The 18,845-nt window shown below is 39.6% G+C and overlaps 1 protein-coding gene across 5 annotated transcripts in view; it reads right to left on the bottom strand.

Annotated features, from left to right (window-relative positions):
- The window catches only part of NBEA (neurobeachin), a 669,183-nt gene that overhangs the window by 222,657 nt on the left and 427,681 nt on the right, over positions 1 to 18,845 (bottom strand). For all 5 annotated transcript variants that reach the window (XM_069601566.1, XM_069601568.1, XM_069601567.1 and 2 more), the window contains exon 40: positions 117 to 253. In XM_069601566.1, the coding sequence (XP_069457667.1) occupies positions 117 to 253 (137 nt within the window). The remainder of the gene's footprint in view (positions 1 to 116; positions 254 to 18,845) is intronic.

The raw sequence follows: 18,845 nt of genomic DNA on the forward strand, positions 1-18,845 counted from the left end.
TGAGGATGGGAATGTGCTCCCCTCCCCCACTGTCATTTAAAACCAAGCAAAATTGAAAACCACTTCCTGCCTGCCACAAAGCCACCAGTACAGCACACGGAATCATTTTAACTCACTTTTGTGTCGATCTTCTTGAAGGCAGGATCATCCTCATCTACCTCGAAGTAGATTTCGGTCGTGGTGATGGAGAGAGTTCCCTTGGCCACTACCACAGGAGCGATGAGCTGGGCAGGAGTGCTGAGAACCACTGGACCTGAAAGAAGAAGGCACCAGAGGAGTCAGGTTGTGCCTCTTTGCCCCTTGTCTGCTCCCTCCCGGAAGGGCACCTCAGGTTTTTAAACATGCACTGAAAAAAAGTGTCTATATTATGCGGTAAGCTCCTTTCATGTGAGATAGGTCTGCTTAGTTGTTACACATTACCTTATAATAACCAGACTGGAGATAAATAATTCTACAAAAACCCAAGAGGTCACAAAATCGAATAAGTGACCCTCAGCAAGCAAGTCTGCAACCTCTGCCTAGAAATCCTACATAATTAGTGGGGCGCTGACATTAACCAACTTAAAGGTGCAGAATGACTCTCTAAGGCCCTGATTCTCCATTGAGCACGCACAGGCTTTCCGTTCGGAAGAGACGCTCTGGGCAGTCAGCACAGTCCCCAAAGACCAGCCAACGTGTAAATCCCGTCCACTGGGCAGCAGCGGCCCCCCAGGATGGGCGGGAGGATGTGAAGAGGTACAGGGTGTAATATGTAAATCCCACTGCACTAACGGGTTTGCATCTTGCAGGAAGGTATCCCCACGCGCAGAGCACATCGATATACTCGCAAAATGCGGACATTAAATACATTGTTTATGCAGAAAAGCAGGAAAATTGTAGCAGTTATTTTTTTTTCTCACCTGGAATAAGCCAAACATTATGAAACTGTAAAACGACTGAACAAAACGATTCTCAGAAGAGCGTCTGCAAAGTGCCCTTTCTCAACTTTGGGGACTAGAGAAACTAAGCTTCAGTAAAGAGATTTTTAGAAAGTGTGCCTACAAGGTGCTTACTTCCAATTCCTTCCATCTGAGTTAAAATCGAAAATTAAAAATCTCACGTATTAGAATATTAATTCAAAGAGGGAGGGGGTTACTTAACTGCCCCTTTAAGATTCCCCGTAGAGCGGGGACATTCTTCGCTCCCCTCAAGTCTGTACTTAAAATATACACTTAGAAAAAAAAATGTATTTTTCGTTATTCTGTAGCCAGGGCTCATTATATTCCTTTATACCCCCGCAACCCCTCACCCCCAACCCGCCCTCTCCAGTACACACTTAGAGAAGTCACAGTAACAGTAGGGGAAAGGAATGAAAAGGTAGGTCCCCTGCGGCCGCTCAGGCCCGGGCCCCTCGCGAGCGGCGGCTCCTCGCGGGGAGACCCGTTCGCACCGCCGGAACAGCGGCGAGCAGGCCGGGCCTGGTCCCTGTCCGAGCGCGGGGACCGCGGTGGAGCCCACGATTCCAGGGAGCGGTACACGCCGAGTTCACGACCGTCCTGCACAAAGCCGGGCATTTCTGCTACAGGAGGACCAGGGAGGAATCGGCCGGCTGTCGCGCTTATAGGGCGGGGGGGTTGGGTGGGGGGGTGACTGTGGGGCAAACTGGGTGTCAGCCTGCATCCCGGTCGGGACCGCCCGCCCGGGGCGGGCTCACGAGGAGCCCCTGCTTTCACTCTGCTGCTTCCCAGCCCCTTCGAGCCCGCAGCCGGGGAGCCTGCCCGGCCCCGAGGCGCGCCGACTCCCGGCGCGGGTCTCGGGCGGGCAGCTTCCGCTGGGGCCGAGCGGAGTCGGGGGTCCGCCTTGGCTCCATAAGGTTTTTCTTTCCAAAGGGCGAGGCGGTCGATCTGAAGCGCCACTTTAAAGGCTCATCAATCTTAATCTAGGTTGCTCAAGTAATTATGCCCGAATCTCTTGTACGATTACAAGTGGATTTGGGTTTCTATTCCCCAGGCCCTCCTTTGTGTTTATTGGAGGGTCTGCGCGCGCGCTCCTCAGAAGCCCCCCGCGCTCTGGCCGGTTCGAACCGCTCCCTTAACCCTTAAGCCGCCGTGTCGCTCGTTTGGCGGCCACTCTTCGTACTTCTCTTCGGTAGAAATCTGGGAGGTTTACTCTTGACTGGGGCGAGATGAGAAAGGTGACCTGATTCACATCGGACACAGTGTCTTCCTACGCATCCTTGGGCCTTGATGAACCCTCAGCAAAGTCCTCATTCTAAACACGGAAAGCTACTGATCTCTGGTTTCATAGAATAGTCTGGTGTTTGGAGACGATGAATGGTCAAAAACATTAAAAATGGCGAACTGCTTCGTTCTCTTAAAAAACAGTTTAACATATCCAAACAAATTGGAAAAAAGGTAAAAATCATGATACCCGTTATTAAAACCACAGAAACTGATTGACCGAAATACACGGTATTATGAATTTTAAGTACACAATTCTGTGAACTTTTAACGGGGAACACATTTCCGCTACCTGTTTCTCTGCCTTTCTGAAAGGCGACTGCATTTCCTTTTGATTTTACTCCAAATGCGTTCTACTAAATTGTAATTTTTTTTCTGGGGGCGGGGGGGGGCGGTTATAAAAGGGCTTCGAACTGGTCCTTCTTTAAGAAAGGCACTCATGAAATATTCAGCCTTAATAGTGTGTCATTTTTACCCCTGTCCTTTGGAAATCTCCAATTACAACTTCCAATTCCATAGCATGTTTAAGGAGCGCTGAGTCTTTTTGTTGTAGCCTTCAGGGAGCAAACCAGCCGCAGAGAGAACAGAGTTAATCCACTACAGCGATAACAGAGAGGGGATTATGTTTTAATCCCTTTTGGGGGAGCCTCTGGATTTTAGGGATCCGATATTAAAATGTTTACATAAGGCACGGTCACAAACCAGCACCCAGCATCTTCCAAGTGGAAGATCTGGTTATTTGGAAACCTTGGATTCCTTTCCAAATAAAAATAGTTTAGAAAGGGCAACATGTCTAGACGTCAGAGACAGAGTGATGTGGCAGATTCTGTTCTAGAAGATCACTAGATACATATTTAATCTTCTGTTAGGTGTAGGGAACTGGGGACTGGATGTAGATCTATTCATGCTAATCAGTACTGTGGCAATAAAAGGATCCGTTATACCAAGGTCCTCAGGCACACACACAAGTAAAGTGATGGAGATTAAAAGACAGTGAAACAAACGGGTGGAACCAAACCACCCCCCTTTGTGTTGCTATACCCTGTGGTTTAAAATTCTACCATCGAAAGTGCTAACTAAAGGAAAAATAAATGTTACTTACCTTTTAGAATTGGCACTAATGTCTAAGAAGTATTGATCCATTACTATTTGAGAGGACAGGGATATGACTTGCCATTAATTTAGATGCTAATTTAAAATCTGAACTAGAACAAAGATTACCCAAGCATAATGGAAACTCTTCAGAAGAATTAACTTCTCTTTAGAGCCATGGGATCTTTATTCAGTGGAGGGGTTAGAGTAGAGTAGAAAATACATATGTTTTATATTTAGGAAGGGAACTATTCATCAAATATATATTTAAAAGTAGAATATTAAAAACCACTTGTGGGTTTGGAGGATTTTACTGAGAACAAAATTCTAAGCCTAGAAGTCATGATACATCAACTTTTAAACAAAACTTTACTGTTTACACAGATCTTTTACATTTTTACTTAACTACTAGTTCAACAGTCTGGAGAAGGCAATGGCAACCCACTCCAGTACTCTTGCCTGGCAAATCCCATGGACAGAGGAGCCTGGTGGGCTGCAGTCCATGGGGTCACAAAGAGTCGGACATGACTGAGCGACTTCACTTTCACTTTTCACTTTCATGTATTGGAGAAGGAAATGGCAACCCACTCGTGTTCTTGCCTGGAGAATCCCAGGGAAGGGGGTGGTGGGAGGGGGGAGGGGCGGGGGGGGGCTGGTGGGCTGCCATCTATGGGGTCGCACAGAGTCGGACACGACTGAAGCCACTTAGCGGCAGCAGCAGTTCAACAGTCACAATTTGGGAGCTATGGATGTATCAATACCCTCCTGCCAAAAACCACCAGAATAGAACTGGAGTTGAGAAGGCGGTGCTAACTGCTCTCTGCTGTGAGGGAGACAGGAAGGACCCATGAGATGACTAGGTGAGGGGGTGTCAGAAAGGACTTGCTGTAGGATCAGAGCTCTGGTTAAGTGATTTGGGGAAGGGTTCAAAGAAGCAGAGCTTTGCTCTGGATTAGGCTCTGTCACGGATTGGCAATAATTCTGTGATTGGATAGCTTAATAAATCTTATCTAGGACTAGACCTTCCCTGGTGGCTCAGATGGTAAAAACTTTGCAGTGTAGGAGACTGGGTTTCTATCCCCGGGTCAGGAAGATCCCTTTGAGAGGGAAATGGCAACCCACTACATAATTCTTACCTGGAGAATTCCATGGACAGAGGAGCCTGGTGGGCTACAGTCCATGGGTTCACAAAGAGTCGGACACAAATTAGCGACTAGACCTAGGCTAAACTGTAATTGATAGAGAAGTAGCAGTCACTCCTATAAGGAGGAAAAGAGGATGTTAATGTTCAGGTAAGTTGTATAGAGTAATCTTGCTTTTGTCTGTGCTTAGACAAAATTATAGTGTTTTTTTGCCTCATATCATCATGTGGACTTGTCTGATGCTGGTGTTCTGTGAGGTTGTTTATGTCCAACAGGAGAACACCATGACGGAGCTGTGAGCCCCAGGCCAGCTCCCAGTGATCCTGAGGCCTCCTTGTAAGGGTCAGGCCAGTTTCCTGAGGTCAGAGGCTCTTCTCTTCCTCGGATTTAGGAATTAATCATTTTTTTAAGGGAGAGAGTCAACAGCATTCTAGCTATTAAAAGTCAATTATGGTGATTAAATTCTCAAACTGCTAAAATTCTTACAAGCTTCAATATAAAGCAAGACAAAGAATATATATACATATATATATATAATAGGGACAAGGAGTTGAAATTCAATTAAAATTGGCATTGTTACAATTACTTGATGACTTTTAGTTGGCAAAAAATATACTTAGTGTACATGAAATTATGATGTATTTTAGAGTCACTTGAATATTTTCTAAACAGTTTAATATCAATAAATGTTTTATTAGCTATATGGATTTACTCCAACCTCAATTACTCTGAAACCACATGTTCAATTTGCTGTTGGAACACGTAAAAGACCATTATTTGGGGATAATAAGCATTGACTAATCTTTGAAAAATTATTAAACTTACAGTCCTGCATTATTTAGAAGAAGTAAAACTAATGTGAGATTCTTTATGTTTAGTGGAAAAGGATATCATTCCAGAAAAGTTTAGCACAAAAATATGGTATATAAAATTTTACAAACACTTCTATAGTGAGAATAGAATTTGTAGGAAAATAACTCACGGCAGGAGTGACCGAGCATATCTAAAATATTTATTGCTGCTTTGAACTAATTTTTAAGTAGGGCACTACCAATGTAAAGGAATGTTACACCATAGGATTACATGAATGAAATGTTTAATCTCAAAGCAACTGAAGACTATGAGAATATGAGAAAGCTGGAACTTTGTTTCGGAATCCTAGGAAAACTTTAACCATTAAGAAAATGGAGGTGTTTGTGTATGTGCCTAAGGGCGAGGGCAATTAGGGGTGAATGCTGCAGAAGATCTGAGTTTCCTACTACCCAGAGTAGCTTCCTGGGTTTCAAGCATTTGAAATGCTGCAGAAAAAAAAGGAAAGCAACAAAATGTCTACCAGTGACGCTTTTCTTTCTATGCAGAAAATATTGATAGTGGTCCAAATATATTACCAGAGTAATGATGCTCTGAGATTTCTCAAAAACTTTTCTTGCAGTGAAAAGAATTCCAGAGTATTTTTGCTTAAATCAGGAAAATATAACTTGGGCAACTCATAGCATACATAACCCAAGAGTAATAAGTTGCATTCCAGCATTATCACCTCCTTCCTTAACACACACACACACACTCCCCACACTACCAATTATGAACACTCTATAAATCCAAATTTTATACAAAACTCACTGTACCCAAGAAATGGCCTCTTTGTACTCTTTGGTGACTTTTTGAACATAAGTGAAAGTCACTCAGTTGTGTCCGACTCTTTGTGACCCTATGGACTTTACAGTCCATGGAATTCTCCAGGCCAGAATACTGGCATGGGTAGCTGTTTTCTTCTCCAGAGGATCTTTCTAACCCAGGGACTGAACCTAGGTCTCCCACATTGCGGGCGGATTCTTTACCAGATGAGCCACCAGGGAAGCAAACCTAATCTATCCTTAAATTTTGAACATAATCTATCCAAAAATTGAGATGAACAATAACCAAACATCCCGCTGTGCAGTGTCTTCCTTAGATTGTTACTATATAAAACGAGACAGATGCTTCAGATTACACATGAATCTTTTCAGACGTGAGCAAACCTACTTCTGGTAAAACTCAGCTTACCAGAGTCTGAAGCAGAAACAGAAACAATGGAGCCCTCTATATAAGATAAACTGAAGACTGCATTTTAACAAAATATCTACTCACCATGGTAGAACATCTATCTAAAATCCCATTTAATGTGTTTATAATAAATAATTTTATAAGTCCTAAGAGATAATCTGATAGGCCTTAACTTTAGTTAACCTATCATTTATGTTTGTGATTCTTTTGTAGAGCAGATAATTCTTTAAGTTAAAATGAAACCAACAAAAACCAGTGCATTTTTGGCAAAGACAACTCTACAGAAGAAACAGCTTACAAAGCATACATACTCTAAGTATGTAAAATATTCCTGAATTATTTCCCAGCATAAACGTATACTAAAAAGCAGTGATAATTTCAGTGTTTGTGGGTGATAATTTGCTCTCCCTTTTGATTCACAAGGTGAGCCAGCTGAGAACTGTGATTCTAGTTATATCACATTCAGTACAACATATGGAATCCATTCTTCAGTTTCTGGAAGGGTACTGACTCTTTTATGGTACTAGGATATCATTTAATGATCAAGAAGAGTTAACTTCCTACTAGATTGGATGAGTGAATAAACTGGGGGACATGATTTAAATCTACTGGACCAGGAGGACTAAGTCTTCGCACCCCTTGGTTGGAGGACTGACTTGTTTTTACTTTTTCACGGTTTCCTGGGCACATCTTTATTGCAGCACTTATAATGCATCAAATGTCTGCATTTAGAAGGCTGTTTCTCCCATTTGGCATAAGCTACTTGAAGACAAGGGAATTACTTTCTCTCAACTGAATACAGAAAATGATATACATCTTTGTTGCATTTATATATCATAGTAAAATGGTCAATTAAAATAATATTACATCTTTTATATTTTTCTGGAATTGATTTCAAGTTGTCCTTTAAAAATATGCTAGACTTTGCATTTTATAGAAGAGATCAATTTTAACATATGCTCAAATAGGAGTTAAAATGCAGCCGGTCATTCCAGCTATATATATATAACATGCATTCTATTATTTTTAAATGACATAATTTTATAACTGCCACATTTTCCCCAGTATGTAAGTTGTTTTCTCTTTGTAAATTAAATACTGAGACAAATGTTGAACTCATTTAATTCATTCATTCATGTAGCTAACAAAAATTATTCAAATATTCACTGTTTCAAGCACTGAGAGAATGCAGTAATGTATAAGGTATAGCTCTTACCCACAAACTGCTTAAAATACATAGCAAAGATAAGAAATATATAGGAATAAGTATGGAATAAGGGAGAAAGAGTTAACCTAAGCATTGTTAAAGCACTTGACGTGTATGAATCTCATTTGTTCCTGTAACACACCAGCAGATAGGTATAGCTATGATTTCCATTTTACAGAGAGAAAATGAGACTGGGAGCTGAAGCAACTTAGGGAAGGTCACTCAACTTGGAAAGGGCAGAGACATGATTCAAACCTGGTGACCTGACTCCAGGGTATTTACCGGTAAGTATACTGGCTCCCGGGCTTCCCTGATAGTTCAGCTGGTAAAGAATCCACCTACAATGCAGGGGACCCCAGTTCATTTCCTGGGTTGGGAAGATCCCCTGGAGAAGGGATAGGCAAAGCACTCCAGTATTCTTGGGCTTCCCTGGTGGCTCAGACAGTAAAGAATCCTCCTGCAATGCAGGGAGACCTGCGTTTGATCCCTGGGTGGGGAAGATCCCCTGGAGGAGAGCACAGCAACCCATTCCAGTATTCCTGCCTGGAGAATCCCAATGGACAGAAGAGCCTGGTGGGCTACAGTCCATAGGGCTGCAGAGAGTCGGACTGACTGAAGCGACTTAGCATGGCACAGCAAGGCATACAGCCTCCCACTAAGAGCAGAACATAAAAATAATAAAAATCCTATAGACAGTCATCGAACTGTAAGATTTCCAGTCTCTTGGGGAGGATATGGTAGGGGCCAGGTGAGGCAGTGAACTGAAGTGAGTTGTGATGGATGGATGGGTAGGATTCAGACAGGTGGATGTACAGGGAAGAGTGTGTAAGCAGGAAGAATTTGAACAAATAGGGCAGAATACGCACAGGAGAAAATCAGATGGGACAGCAATTAATAGATGTGAAGGGGAACAGTGCCTGATGAGACTGAAAAAATATATGTAGCCTTGAATGTCATATTTTTTAGGTTAAGGATCCAAAGCTCAGGTATCACAGTGTGGAGCAGTGGTGTCTGTCCTTTTCTGAGCTCACGCATCTCTTGAAGATGATTAAATATTTGGTCCCTTCCTAGAAAAATCCACATATGAACATTCATCCATCCTCACTGCATAAAAGTGAAGTACTCATATTTTGGAGAAAATAAAATTTGGTTATTTATCTTGATGTCCTCCTCTATCTAAAGATCTTTCTGCCTCTGTATTTTTTCTTCAGAAAAAAACTTCTCATCCTCAACTTGAACTTTCATACTGTTCAAGTCAGGTACTCTCTCCACCTGGCTATCGGTCCTACCCTCCCCCACTTCTGCTTCTCTCTTATCTTGGTTTCCTCTCTGTAGTTAAGCTTCTAGACACCAGTTTTTACCTCTTGGTTCATCACTCCCATTTACTCCTTTTGGCTTCACTCTCATCCTCTACTTAGGCCAAGGTGTTAGGGACCTACATGTTAATTAAAATGCTAAAGACTTGGAAAAGTCCTTCCATTCATTAAAAAAAAATAAAAAAGAAAACACCATCTGTGTAACATTTTATTTTTAAACCCAGAATTTCCCAAATATATTAACTATATATTTTCTCTTTAGCATATTTCAAAATAACTGTGTTCCAAGGAATATCAGTTTAAAAATTACTGAGTCAGAGTTCCTTGATTTCTGAAGTATATTACAAACAAAACTCATGCTATTGCACTTTATAGAGAGTTTTAAAAAAAAAAAAAAACAAATTGAAGTTTGTGGCAATCTTGCATACAGAAACTCTTATCAGCACCAATTTTTCCAACAGCATTTGTGCACTTCAAGTCTGAGTGTCATCTTTTGGTAATTCTCATAATATTTCAACCTTTTTAATTATCATTATATTTGTTACAGTGATGTATGACCAGTGATCCTTGATATTACTACTGTAATTGCTTTTGGCCACCATGAACCCCACCAAGATTGTGAACCTAAGTGACAAATGTTGTGTTTCTTCTCACTGTTCCATTGACCAGTGCATTCTCTGGGTCTCTCTGTTCTCTGAGACACAACAATATTGAAATTAGGCCAATTAACAACCCTACATTGGCCTTGAAGTGTTCAAGTGAAAGAATCAGTCATAGGTCTCTAACTTAAAATCAAATGCTAGAAATGATTAAGCTTAGTGAGGAAGACATGCTGAAAGCAGAGATAGGTCAAAAGCTATTCCTCTTGTGCCAAAGAGTTAGCCAAGTTGTGAATGCAAAGGAAAAGTTCTTGAAGGAAATTAAAAGTGCTACATCAGTGAACACATGAATGATAAAAAAGGAAACATCTTTATTGCTGATTGGAGAAAGTTTGAGTGATCTGGATAGAAGATCAAACCAACTACAACTTTCCCTTAAGCCAAAGTCTAACCCAAAGATGCTAATTCTCTTTAATTCTATGAAGGCTGAGAGAGGAGGTGAGGAACTTTTCCAGAAAAGTCTGAAGCTAGTAGTGGCTGAATCATGAGGTTTAAGGAAAGAAGCTATCTCTATAATATACAAGTAAAAAGTGAAGCAGCAAGTGCTAATGTAGAAGTTGCATCAAGTTTTCTAGAAGATCTAGCCAAGATATTTAATTCAGTATCTTGAACAACAGATTTTTTTTTAATATAGATGAAAAATGACCTTCTATTGGAAGAGGATGCCATCCTTCTAGGACTTTCAAAGCCAGAGAAGTCAATACCTTAAGCTTCGAAGAACAGGTTGACTCTTGTTAGGGTCTAAAGCAGCTGATGACTTTAGGTTGAAACCAATGCGAATTTGCCATTCTGAAAATCCTAGGGCCGTTAAGAATTATGCTGAAACTATTCTGTCTGTGATCCGTAAAATGAACTAATGAAGCCTGGATGACAGCACATCTGTTGACAACCTGGTTTGCTGAATATTTTAAGCCCACTGTTGAGACATACTGCTCAGCAAAAAAATTCCTTTCAAATTATTTCTGCTCCTTGACAGTCTACCTGGTTACCCAAGAGCTCTGAAGGAGATGTTCAAGGAGACTGATGCTGTTTTCAAGCCTTCTAACGTAATGTCTATTCTGCAGCCCATGGATCAGGGAGCTGTTTTGACTTTCAAGTCTTTGTAAGAAGTACATTTCATAAGACTACAGCTGACATAATAGTGATTCCTCTTATGGATTTGGGCAAGGTAATTTGAAAACTTTCTGGAAAAGATTCACCATTCTAGATGCTATTAAGGTTTGTGATTCATGGGAACAGATAAAAATGTCAACAGGTGTTTGGAAGAAGTTGATTCCAACCCTCATGGATGACTTTGAGGTGTTCAAGACTTCACTGGAGAAAATAATTGTAGATGTGGTAAATACAGCAAGAGAACTAGAAGGAGAAGTGGAGCCTGAAGATGTGACTGCAGTGCTGCCATCTCATGATAAAACTTGAACAGTTGAGGAATTGTTTCATATAGATAATAAGCAAAGAAACTGGTTTCTTGAGATGGAATCTACTGCCTGTGAAGTTGCTGTGAAGACTGTGGAAACGACAACAAAGGACTAAGAGCACACAGGGACTTCCTTGGTGATCCAGTGGCTGAGACTCCACGTTCCTAGTGCAGAGAGCCCAGTTCAGTCCCTGGTCAGAGAACTAGATCCCACATGCCACAACTAAGACTCGGCCCAGCCAAGTAAATAAATACATACATACATAAAAAAAAAAGAATGGTACATAAACTTAGCTGATAAAGCAGTGGTGGGGTTTGAGAGGACAAAGCTCAGTTTTAAAAGATTCTGTTGTGGGCAGATGTGATCAAATAGCATTGCATGCTACAGAGAAATCATTTGTGAAAGGAAGAGTCAATCCATGTGGCAGACTTCACTGTGGTCTTATGTTAAGAAATTACCACAGACACTCCTGCTTTCAGCAACCACCACCTCAATCAGTCAGCAGCCATCACATAGAGGCAAGACCCTCCACCAGCAAAAAGATTATGACTAGCTGAAGGCTCAGATGATGATGGCTGACGTTTTTTAAAAATATAATATTTAGAAATTAAGATATTTTCACTTTTTTAGACACAATGCTATTGAACACTTAACAGACTATAGTATAATTTAAACATTAAACATAACTTCTATGCACTAGGAAAACAAAAAATCATGTGACTTATCTACTCCAATACTCGCTTTGTGGAACGGAACCTACACATCTCCCAGGCGTGCCTGTACTCTCTCCTGTTCTCCTTCTGCCTGACCTCCTTCTTGGTATCCCTGAGATGCTGTCCTTTTTTGGCCAATTAAACCTTATTGTTCCACAGGGGATCTGACTTTAGGCTGCTGCTCTTCTCTTTATATATTCTTACTTTCCTTGGGTGATCTCAGAGGTTTAAATTATGAACTCTATGCTGAACTTGGCTTTCAAATTTCAAACCTTCATATATATTAGAAAAACTCAGATATCCAACAGACCAGGATGACCAGTCATTTTCATTTCCCTTTCCCCTAAAGCCCTGCATCTTTACATTCCCAAACACATTTAATAGCTTCTAGATAATTTCTTCTCCCAGGCCAGATTCCCAACATTCCTACTCCTCACAACTGATTAATTATCATGGTCCCTCACATCTGACCTCCTCAGTGTTGTCTGAAGCTGCCCCCTTCTCTTCCTTCTACCACCAATTGAGTTCAAGCTTTCAATACCTCTGATGTGGGCAACAAGAGCCTCTTACCTCAAGTCTAGACATCCTAAAATCATAATCAGCACAGTGGCCTGAGTAATTTTTAAAAAATTAATTAGTTCTTTCCATTGCTATGCTTAAAAATCATTATTATCTCACTGTAGCCTTTAGGGTAAAATATAGGGTCCTCATGGCACAAAATACACCACCTGTAACCCTGTCAATCTCAGCTTCAGAGATTTCTGTCTCATACTTCGACCTGAATAACTGAGAACTAGGGTAGTTTCACAGAGAAGGTGATATTTTAGCATATGATGTTTACACGTTGTCTATAAAAACTCCAAATTTTTACTTATGATTCCAGACTCAAAACAGGAAACATCCATTCTAGGAAGGCTTTCCAGAATACACATGGTGGTCAAGGGCCCTGTTTTGTGTTATCATGGCTTTCTTTGTATATCTAGGACTTAAAAAAATTTTTATTCCATTATCTGTTCTCCCACTACACTGTAAACTCTTTGAAAACAGGAACTTTAATCATGTGTCTTTTTACCCCAAATACCCACCACAATGTCTTACACACAGTATATGTTGAATATTTTATATTTGTTTTGGTTGGATAACCACATCCAACCTGAGTCAAGACAGGATCTGACAACAGAGAATAAGGACTCAAATAGGTCCTTCCAGCTCTTATCTTTATTGTGTGCGATGAATTTTGACACTCTCTATTTGAATCTTTTCTATTTCATTTACAAATAACACTGGTAATAGTTCAAGTAATTGATTTGCTAACCCGTCAATAGGTTATAACTTAGGATTAAAAAAAGAAAACAGTGATGTAGTAGATGAACAAGGGCTTTTGGTGAAAGAAGAATGGGTTCACTTCTTGGCCCACTTATTTGTAATGTGATCATAAATAAACACCCCAAAGTCTGACCCTAAGTTTACACATCTTAGAATGAACTGTAATACCTAATTCATAGAGTTGTGAAGTTTTCAGCCTGTAGGGCTGTTTTCTCTCAATAAATGCAAATTCTATCTCCTGGCATCATTTGCCCATCTGCACTTACTCTTTACTGCTTAACTAGCTCAACCTCTCCCCATGCCCTGAAAACTGCCTAGTGAATACAGACTTATCCACACAATCCATTCTTAGATGCAAGATTTATTTGTGTGTGTAAGTGTGTGTGTGTGTATGTGTGTATGTGTGTGAGAGAGAGAGAGAGAGAGAGAGAGAGAAAGATTTTATTTTTTTACACTTCTTATTTTGTACTAGGGTATAGCTGATTAACAATGTCATGATAGTTTCAGGTGAAAAGTGAAGGGACTCAGCCATACTTTTTAAGAAAGTTTTCCTGATATTTGGTTCTTAAGGTTCCTATTTTAGATACAAATTGAACATATTTAGCTGCTTCATCTGCTAAAAATAAATTTAGCTGTTTCATCTTCTAAAAATGAAGGGAAAATTCAACAGAACTTTTCAACAAAAAAACACATAAAACATTACTATCAATCCTCTTTTGATCAATAAAACTGCCTAAACATTTTGTCTGGAAAGAAGATATTTAAGACTCCACATGGACATCACCAGATGGTCAACACAGAAATTAGATTGATATATTTTTTGCAGCCAAAGATGGAGAAACTCCATACAGTCAGCAAAAATAAGACTGGGAGCTGACTGTGGTTCAGATCATGAACTTCTTATTGCCAAATTCAGACTTGTTGAAGAAAGTAGGGAAAACTGCTAGACCGTTTAGGTATGACCTAAATCAAATCCCTTATGATTATACAGTGGAACTGAGAAATAGATTTAAGGGCCTAGATCTGAGTGGGATCAAGACCATCCCCATAGAAAAGAAACGCAAAAAAGCAAAATGGCTCTTTGGGGAGGCCTTACAAATAGCTGTGAAAAGAAGAGAAGCAAAAAGCAAAGGAGAAAAGGAAAGATATAAGCATCTGAATGCAGAGTTTCAAAGAACAGCAAGAAGAGATAAGAAAGCCTTCTTCAGCGATCAATGCAAAGAAACAGAGGACAAGAACAGAATGGGAAAGCCTAGAGATCTCTTCAAGAAAATTAGAGATACCAAGGGAACATTTCATGCAGAGATGGGCTCGATAAAGGACAGAAATGGTATGGACCTAACAGAAGCAGAAGATATTAAGAGGAGGTGGCAAGAATACACAGAAGAATTGTACAAAAAGATCTTCATGACCCAGATAATCACGATGGTGTGATCACTCACCTAGACCCAGACATCCTGGAATGTGAAGTCAAGTGGGCCTTAGAAAGCATCACTACGAACAAAGCTAGTGGAGGTGATGGAATTCCAGTTGAGCTACTTCAAATCCTGAAAGATGATGCTGTGAAAGTGTTGCACTCAATATGCCAGCAAATTTGGAAAACTCAGCAGTGGCCACAGGACTGGAAAAGGTCAGTTTTCATTTCAATCCCAAAGAAAGGTAATGCCAAAGAATGCTCAAACTACCAAACAATTGCACTCATCTCACACGCTAGTAAAGTAATGCTCAAAATTCTCCAAGCCAGGCTTTAGCAATACATGAACCGTGAACTTCCAGATGTTCAAGCTGGTTTTAGAAAAGGCAGAAGAGCCAGATATCAAATTGCCAACATCTGCTGGATCACTGAAAAAGCAAGAGAGTTCCAGAAAAACATCTATTTCTGCTTTATTGACTATGCCAAAGTCTTTGACTGTGTGGATCACAAGAAACTGTGGAAAATTCTGAAAGAGATGGGAATACCAGACCACCTGACCTGCTTCTTGAGAAATCTGTATGCAGGTCAGGAAGCAACAGTTAGAACTGGACATGGAACAACAGACTGGTTCCAAATAGGAAAAGGAGTACGTCAAGGCTGTATACTGTCACCCTGCTTATTTAACTTCTATGCAGAGTACATCATGAGAAATGCTGGGCTGGAAGAAACACAAGCTGGAATCAAGATTGCCAGGAGAAATATCAATCACCTCAGATATGCAGATGACACCACCCTTATGGCAGAAAGTGAAGAGGAGCTAAAAAGCCTCTTGATGAAAGTGAAAGAGGAGAGTGAAAAAGTTGGCTTAAAGCTCAACATTCAGAAAACTAAAATTATGGCATCAGGTCCCATCACTTCATAGGAAATAGATGGGGAAACAGTGGAAACAGTGTCAGACTTTATTTTTCTGGACTCCAAAATCACTGGAGATGGTGACTGCAGCCATGAAATTAAAAGACGCTTACTCCTTGGAAGGAAAGTTATGACCAACCTAGATAGCATATTCAAAAGCAGAGACATTACTTTGCTGACTAAGATCCGTCTAATCAAGGCTATGGTTTTTCCTGTGGTCATGTATGGATGTGAGAGTTGGACTGTGAAGAAGGCTGAGTGCCAAATAATTGATGCTTTTGAACTGTGGTGTTGGAGAAGCCTCTTGAGAGTCCCTTGGACTGCAAGGAGATCCAACCAGTCCATTCTGAAGGAGATCAGCCCTGGGATTACTTTGGAAGGAATGATGCTAAAGCTGAAACTCCAGTACTTTGGCCACCTCATGCGAAGATTTGACTCATTGGAAAAGACTCTGATGCTGGGAGGGATTGGAGGTAGGAGGAGAAGGGGACGACAGAGGATGAGATGGCTGGATGGCATCACTGACTTGATGGACGTGGGTCTGAGTGAACTCCGGGAGTTGGTGATGTAGAGGGAGGCCTGGCGTGCTGCAGTTCATGGGGTCGCAAAGAGTCGGACACGACTGAGCCACTGAACTGAACTGAACTGAGCCAGCAAATTCTGTCCGACTTTCTCTTCTTTTTTGCTGATAAAAAGTTCTAGATTTATATTTTATTGGACTGATGCCTAAACTGATGGAGCAGATTCTACTGGAATAACTACATATAAATGGATTTCCATGTAAAAACTTATTCTTAGTGCTATTTATGTTGGAGATCCTTCTGCAGGCTGTGACTCTGGCTCCGAAGCACTAAGTCACTGAAGTAAAATAATTAAATCAATTAAATATTTTCAGTATGCAGAAAGACTTTTTGTATGGCACTGTTGTAAATGTGGGGGCAAAATCAGTTTTTCACCAAATTGTGAATTAGTGCCAAATTCTTTCAGAGGGAGCACAGAACACTCTGGAATGAGGCAGTGACACCATAATGAAACCTCACCCCTTCCTCTTCTTCAATTAACTAAAATCCACAGTCTCAGTTTTGTTATCTTATACTGTTTTTCTCCAAGTGTAACAAACGTGGTGACCCATACATTTTCAAGAAGTGAATAAAATTCACTCATTTGTATACTTTTTTTTTTTTTTTTAAATCATGGCATATGAAACATTAGCTTCTTAGGAGAGAGATGGTTGACTGGTACTTGAGTTGAGTTGCAAGCTACCCCTATTTTGCATGTTAGTGGTATAGTTTAACTATAGTTTATAGTTTAACTATAAATCTGAAAGAGATTACTTTGTGGGATACTCTCCATACAGCACAAACAGTAAAAAATAAAAATAGGTCTCATCTAAAATGCTTTATTAGAAAGAAAGAGACATCATCACTGTGGTCTTGAAAGATCTGCAACATAACAATGAAATGCTTATTCTTAAAATTTAAAAAAAAAGCGAGAAAATTATATATGATCGGAATCATGGTTTATGTGTAATAAACATAGTTGAATTATGTCCTTTTATATTTTAAATTTACAGAATTTGATTGATGGGATGTCATTACAGTTAAAAGTACCTTAAAAGTGCTTTTATAGACTACAGAATCCATGGTTGGAGGAGACAAGATACTTTGGCAGATAAAGAAAGATGGATATAGCATAATGTTTGCAGGCTCTAAAATGGCCATGGAGACACTAAAAATAATGAAGAAAGGCTAAGAAGGATAGATATTCAAGGTGAAGCTTTCACTGATTTTCACAACTTTTCAACTGAATTTAAAAATTAACTTAGAAGTTAAAATATTTTAGCTTTGGTAAGAAATAAGCATATGTTAACACTGTCTCTAAGATCTTTGTGAATTCTGTGTTTGAAACTGAACATGAACCCTTTGGGTATACTATTTATGACTGCAAAGCAACTTTCTAATTCAAAGAGAGAAAAAAAGACTTACAAAGACTCATAAGGCTTTTTCAACATCAAATAGCTTTTACTAAACAACATTTTGATGAGTTAAGTGTGACTGAGTCAAGGACATATGGATTAAATTTCCCTCAAAATACACATGGGTTTAAAAATTAAGGAAAGAATCCTGAGCAAAAAATAATGCTTTTCAGAGAATCTAGCATGTTTAAAAACTATTATCCTCTAAATACAAATATCAGGTTGTATTTGTATTGACTCCAGTCTAGTTAGACTTTGTAATTAAAACTACTTAATTACAAATGCCAGAGATTTAAAAAAAAAATTAGTTTTGTCAGGAAAAGAATCTTCATTAATTCTTTTTGATTTGAGTTGTGTGGAATAGTTAGGCCTAACTCAAACAGACAAGATCTGAGTCAGAGTTTATCTCAATCTATGAAACACTGACCTTGTATTCATGTACAGTACTATTCTCTTATTCCATTAGACAATTACAATATTTTTTTTCCTGTGATTTCAGCTCATACTCTTTTTTTCTTATTTAAATAACATTTCCTTGAAAAAAAAGTCTTAGGTTTAGAATTCTGTTGTTCCTTTCATTTCATTATTATAACTGTCTAGAATCTTGAGTTCTTCCTTCTTGTTTGCCCTATATTTTGCTTTACCTTCCTTTCTTAGCTCAGTTTTTAGGTACCCTTCACTTGCTATATAAACAACTTTGTCTCGGTGCTGAACATTCCAAGTTAGAACATTTAAAGGCCTAATTATCTCTCTGATCATCTTAACTGTCTACTTTCACTTACCTGGGTAGATATACTCTATACCATAATTTCCTGGTTACTTGATTTAGTGAAGAGTGGAAGTAGAACTAATTCTCCTGATGACTTTCTTCCCTATCAGTTTCTGAACCCCAGAGTTCTACATAGTCACTAAGTACTCAAAAGGTGTTAATAAGTAAGTGAATGAGTACATAAAATGCAGTCAAGTAGATTTAGGGAGGTAGGAATGGTCAAACTTAAAAAAATTTCTAAAAAATTGGTGTAGGGAGTCAACTGTACAGTGATGGAAGATAATTAAAATTGTGAAGGTGAGCACTTTATATGTATACAGATGTTGAATTATAATGCTGAATACCTGAAAATTGCATAATTAAAAAAACTCTAAGCAAGTTTCTCCCCTATTCACATTATTTGATAATTGCATTCATTTTGAATTGGTAGAACAAAGATTGAAAGAAATGCAAACAATTTTACCAGTTAACAATGAGAAAAGCAGTCTGAACAACTACTGCCCAATAAACATCAGTGAAATTGCACTGGGAACTGTTATGAACATCAACGGTGAGTCATGTGAGGAAGGCAACTGTCATGTAGGAGAACCTCCCATTGACAACATTCTATTTCTCTTAGGTCTCCTACTTATGTCTATAT

The sequence above is a fragment of the Ovis canadensis genome, chromosome 10 (genome assembly GCF_042477335.2).
Source record: "Ovis canadensis isolate MfBH-ARS-UI-01 breed Bighorn chromosome 10, ARS-UI_OviCan_v2, whole genome shotgun sequence".
NCBI classification, from domain to species: Eukaryota; Metazoa; Chordata; class Mammalia; order Artiodactyla; family Bovidae; genus Ovis; species Ovis canadensis.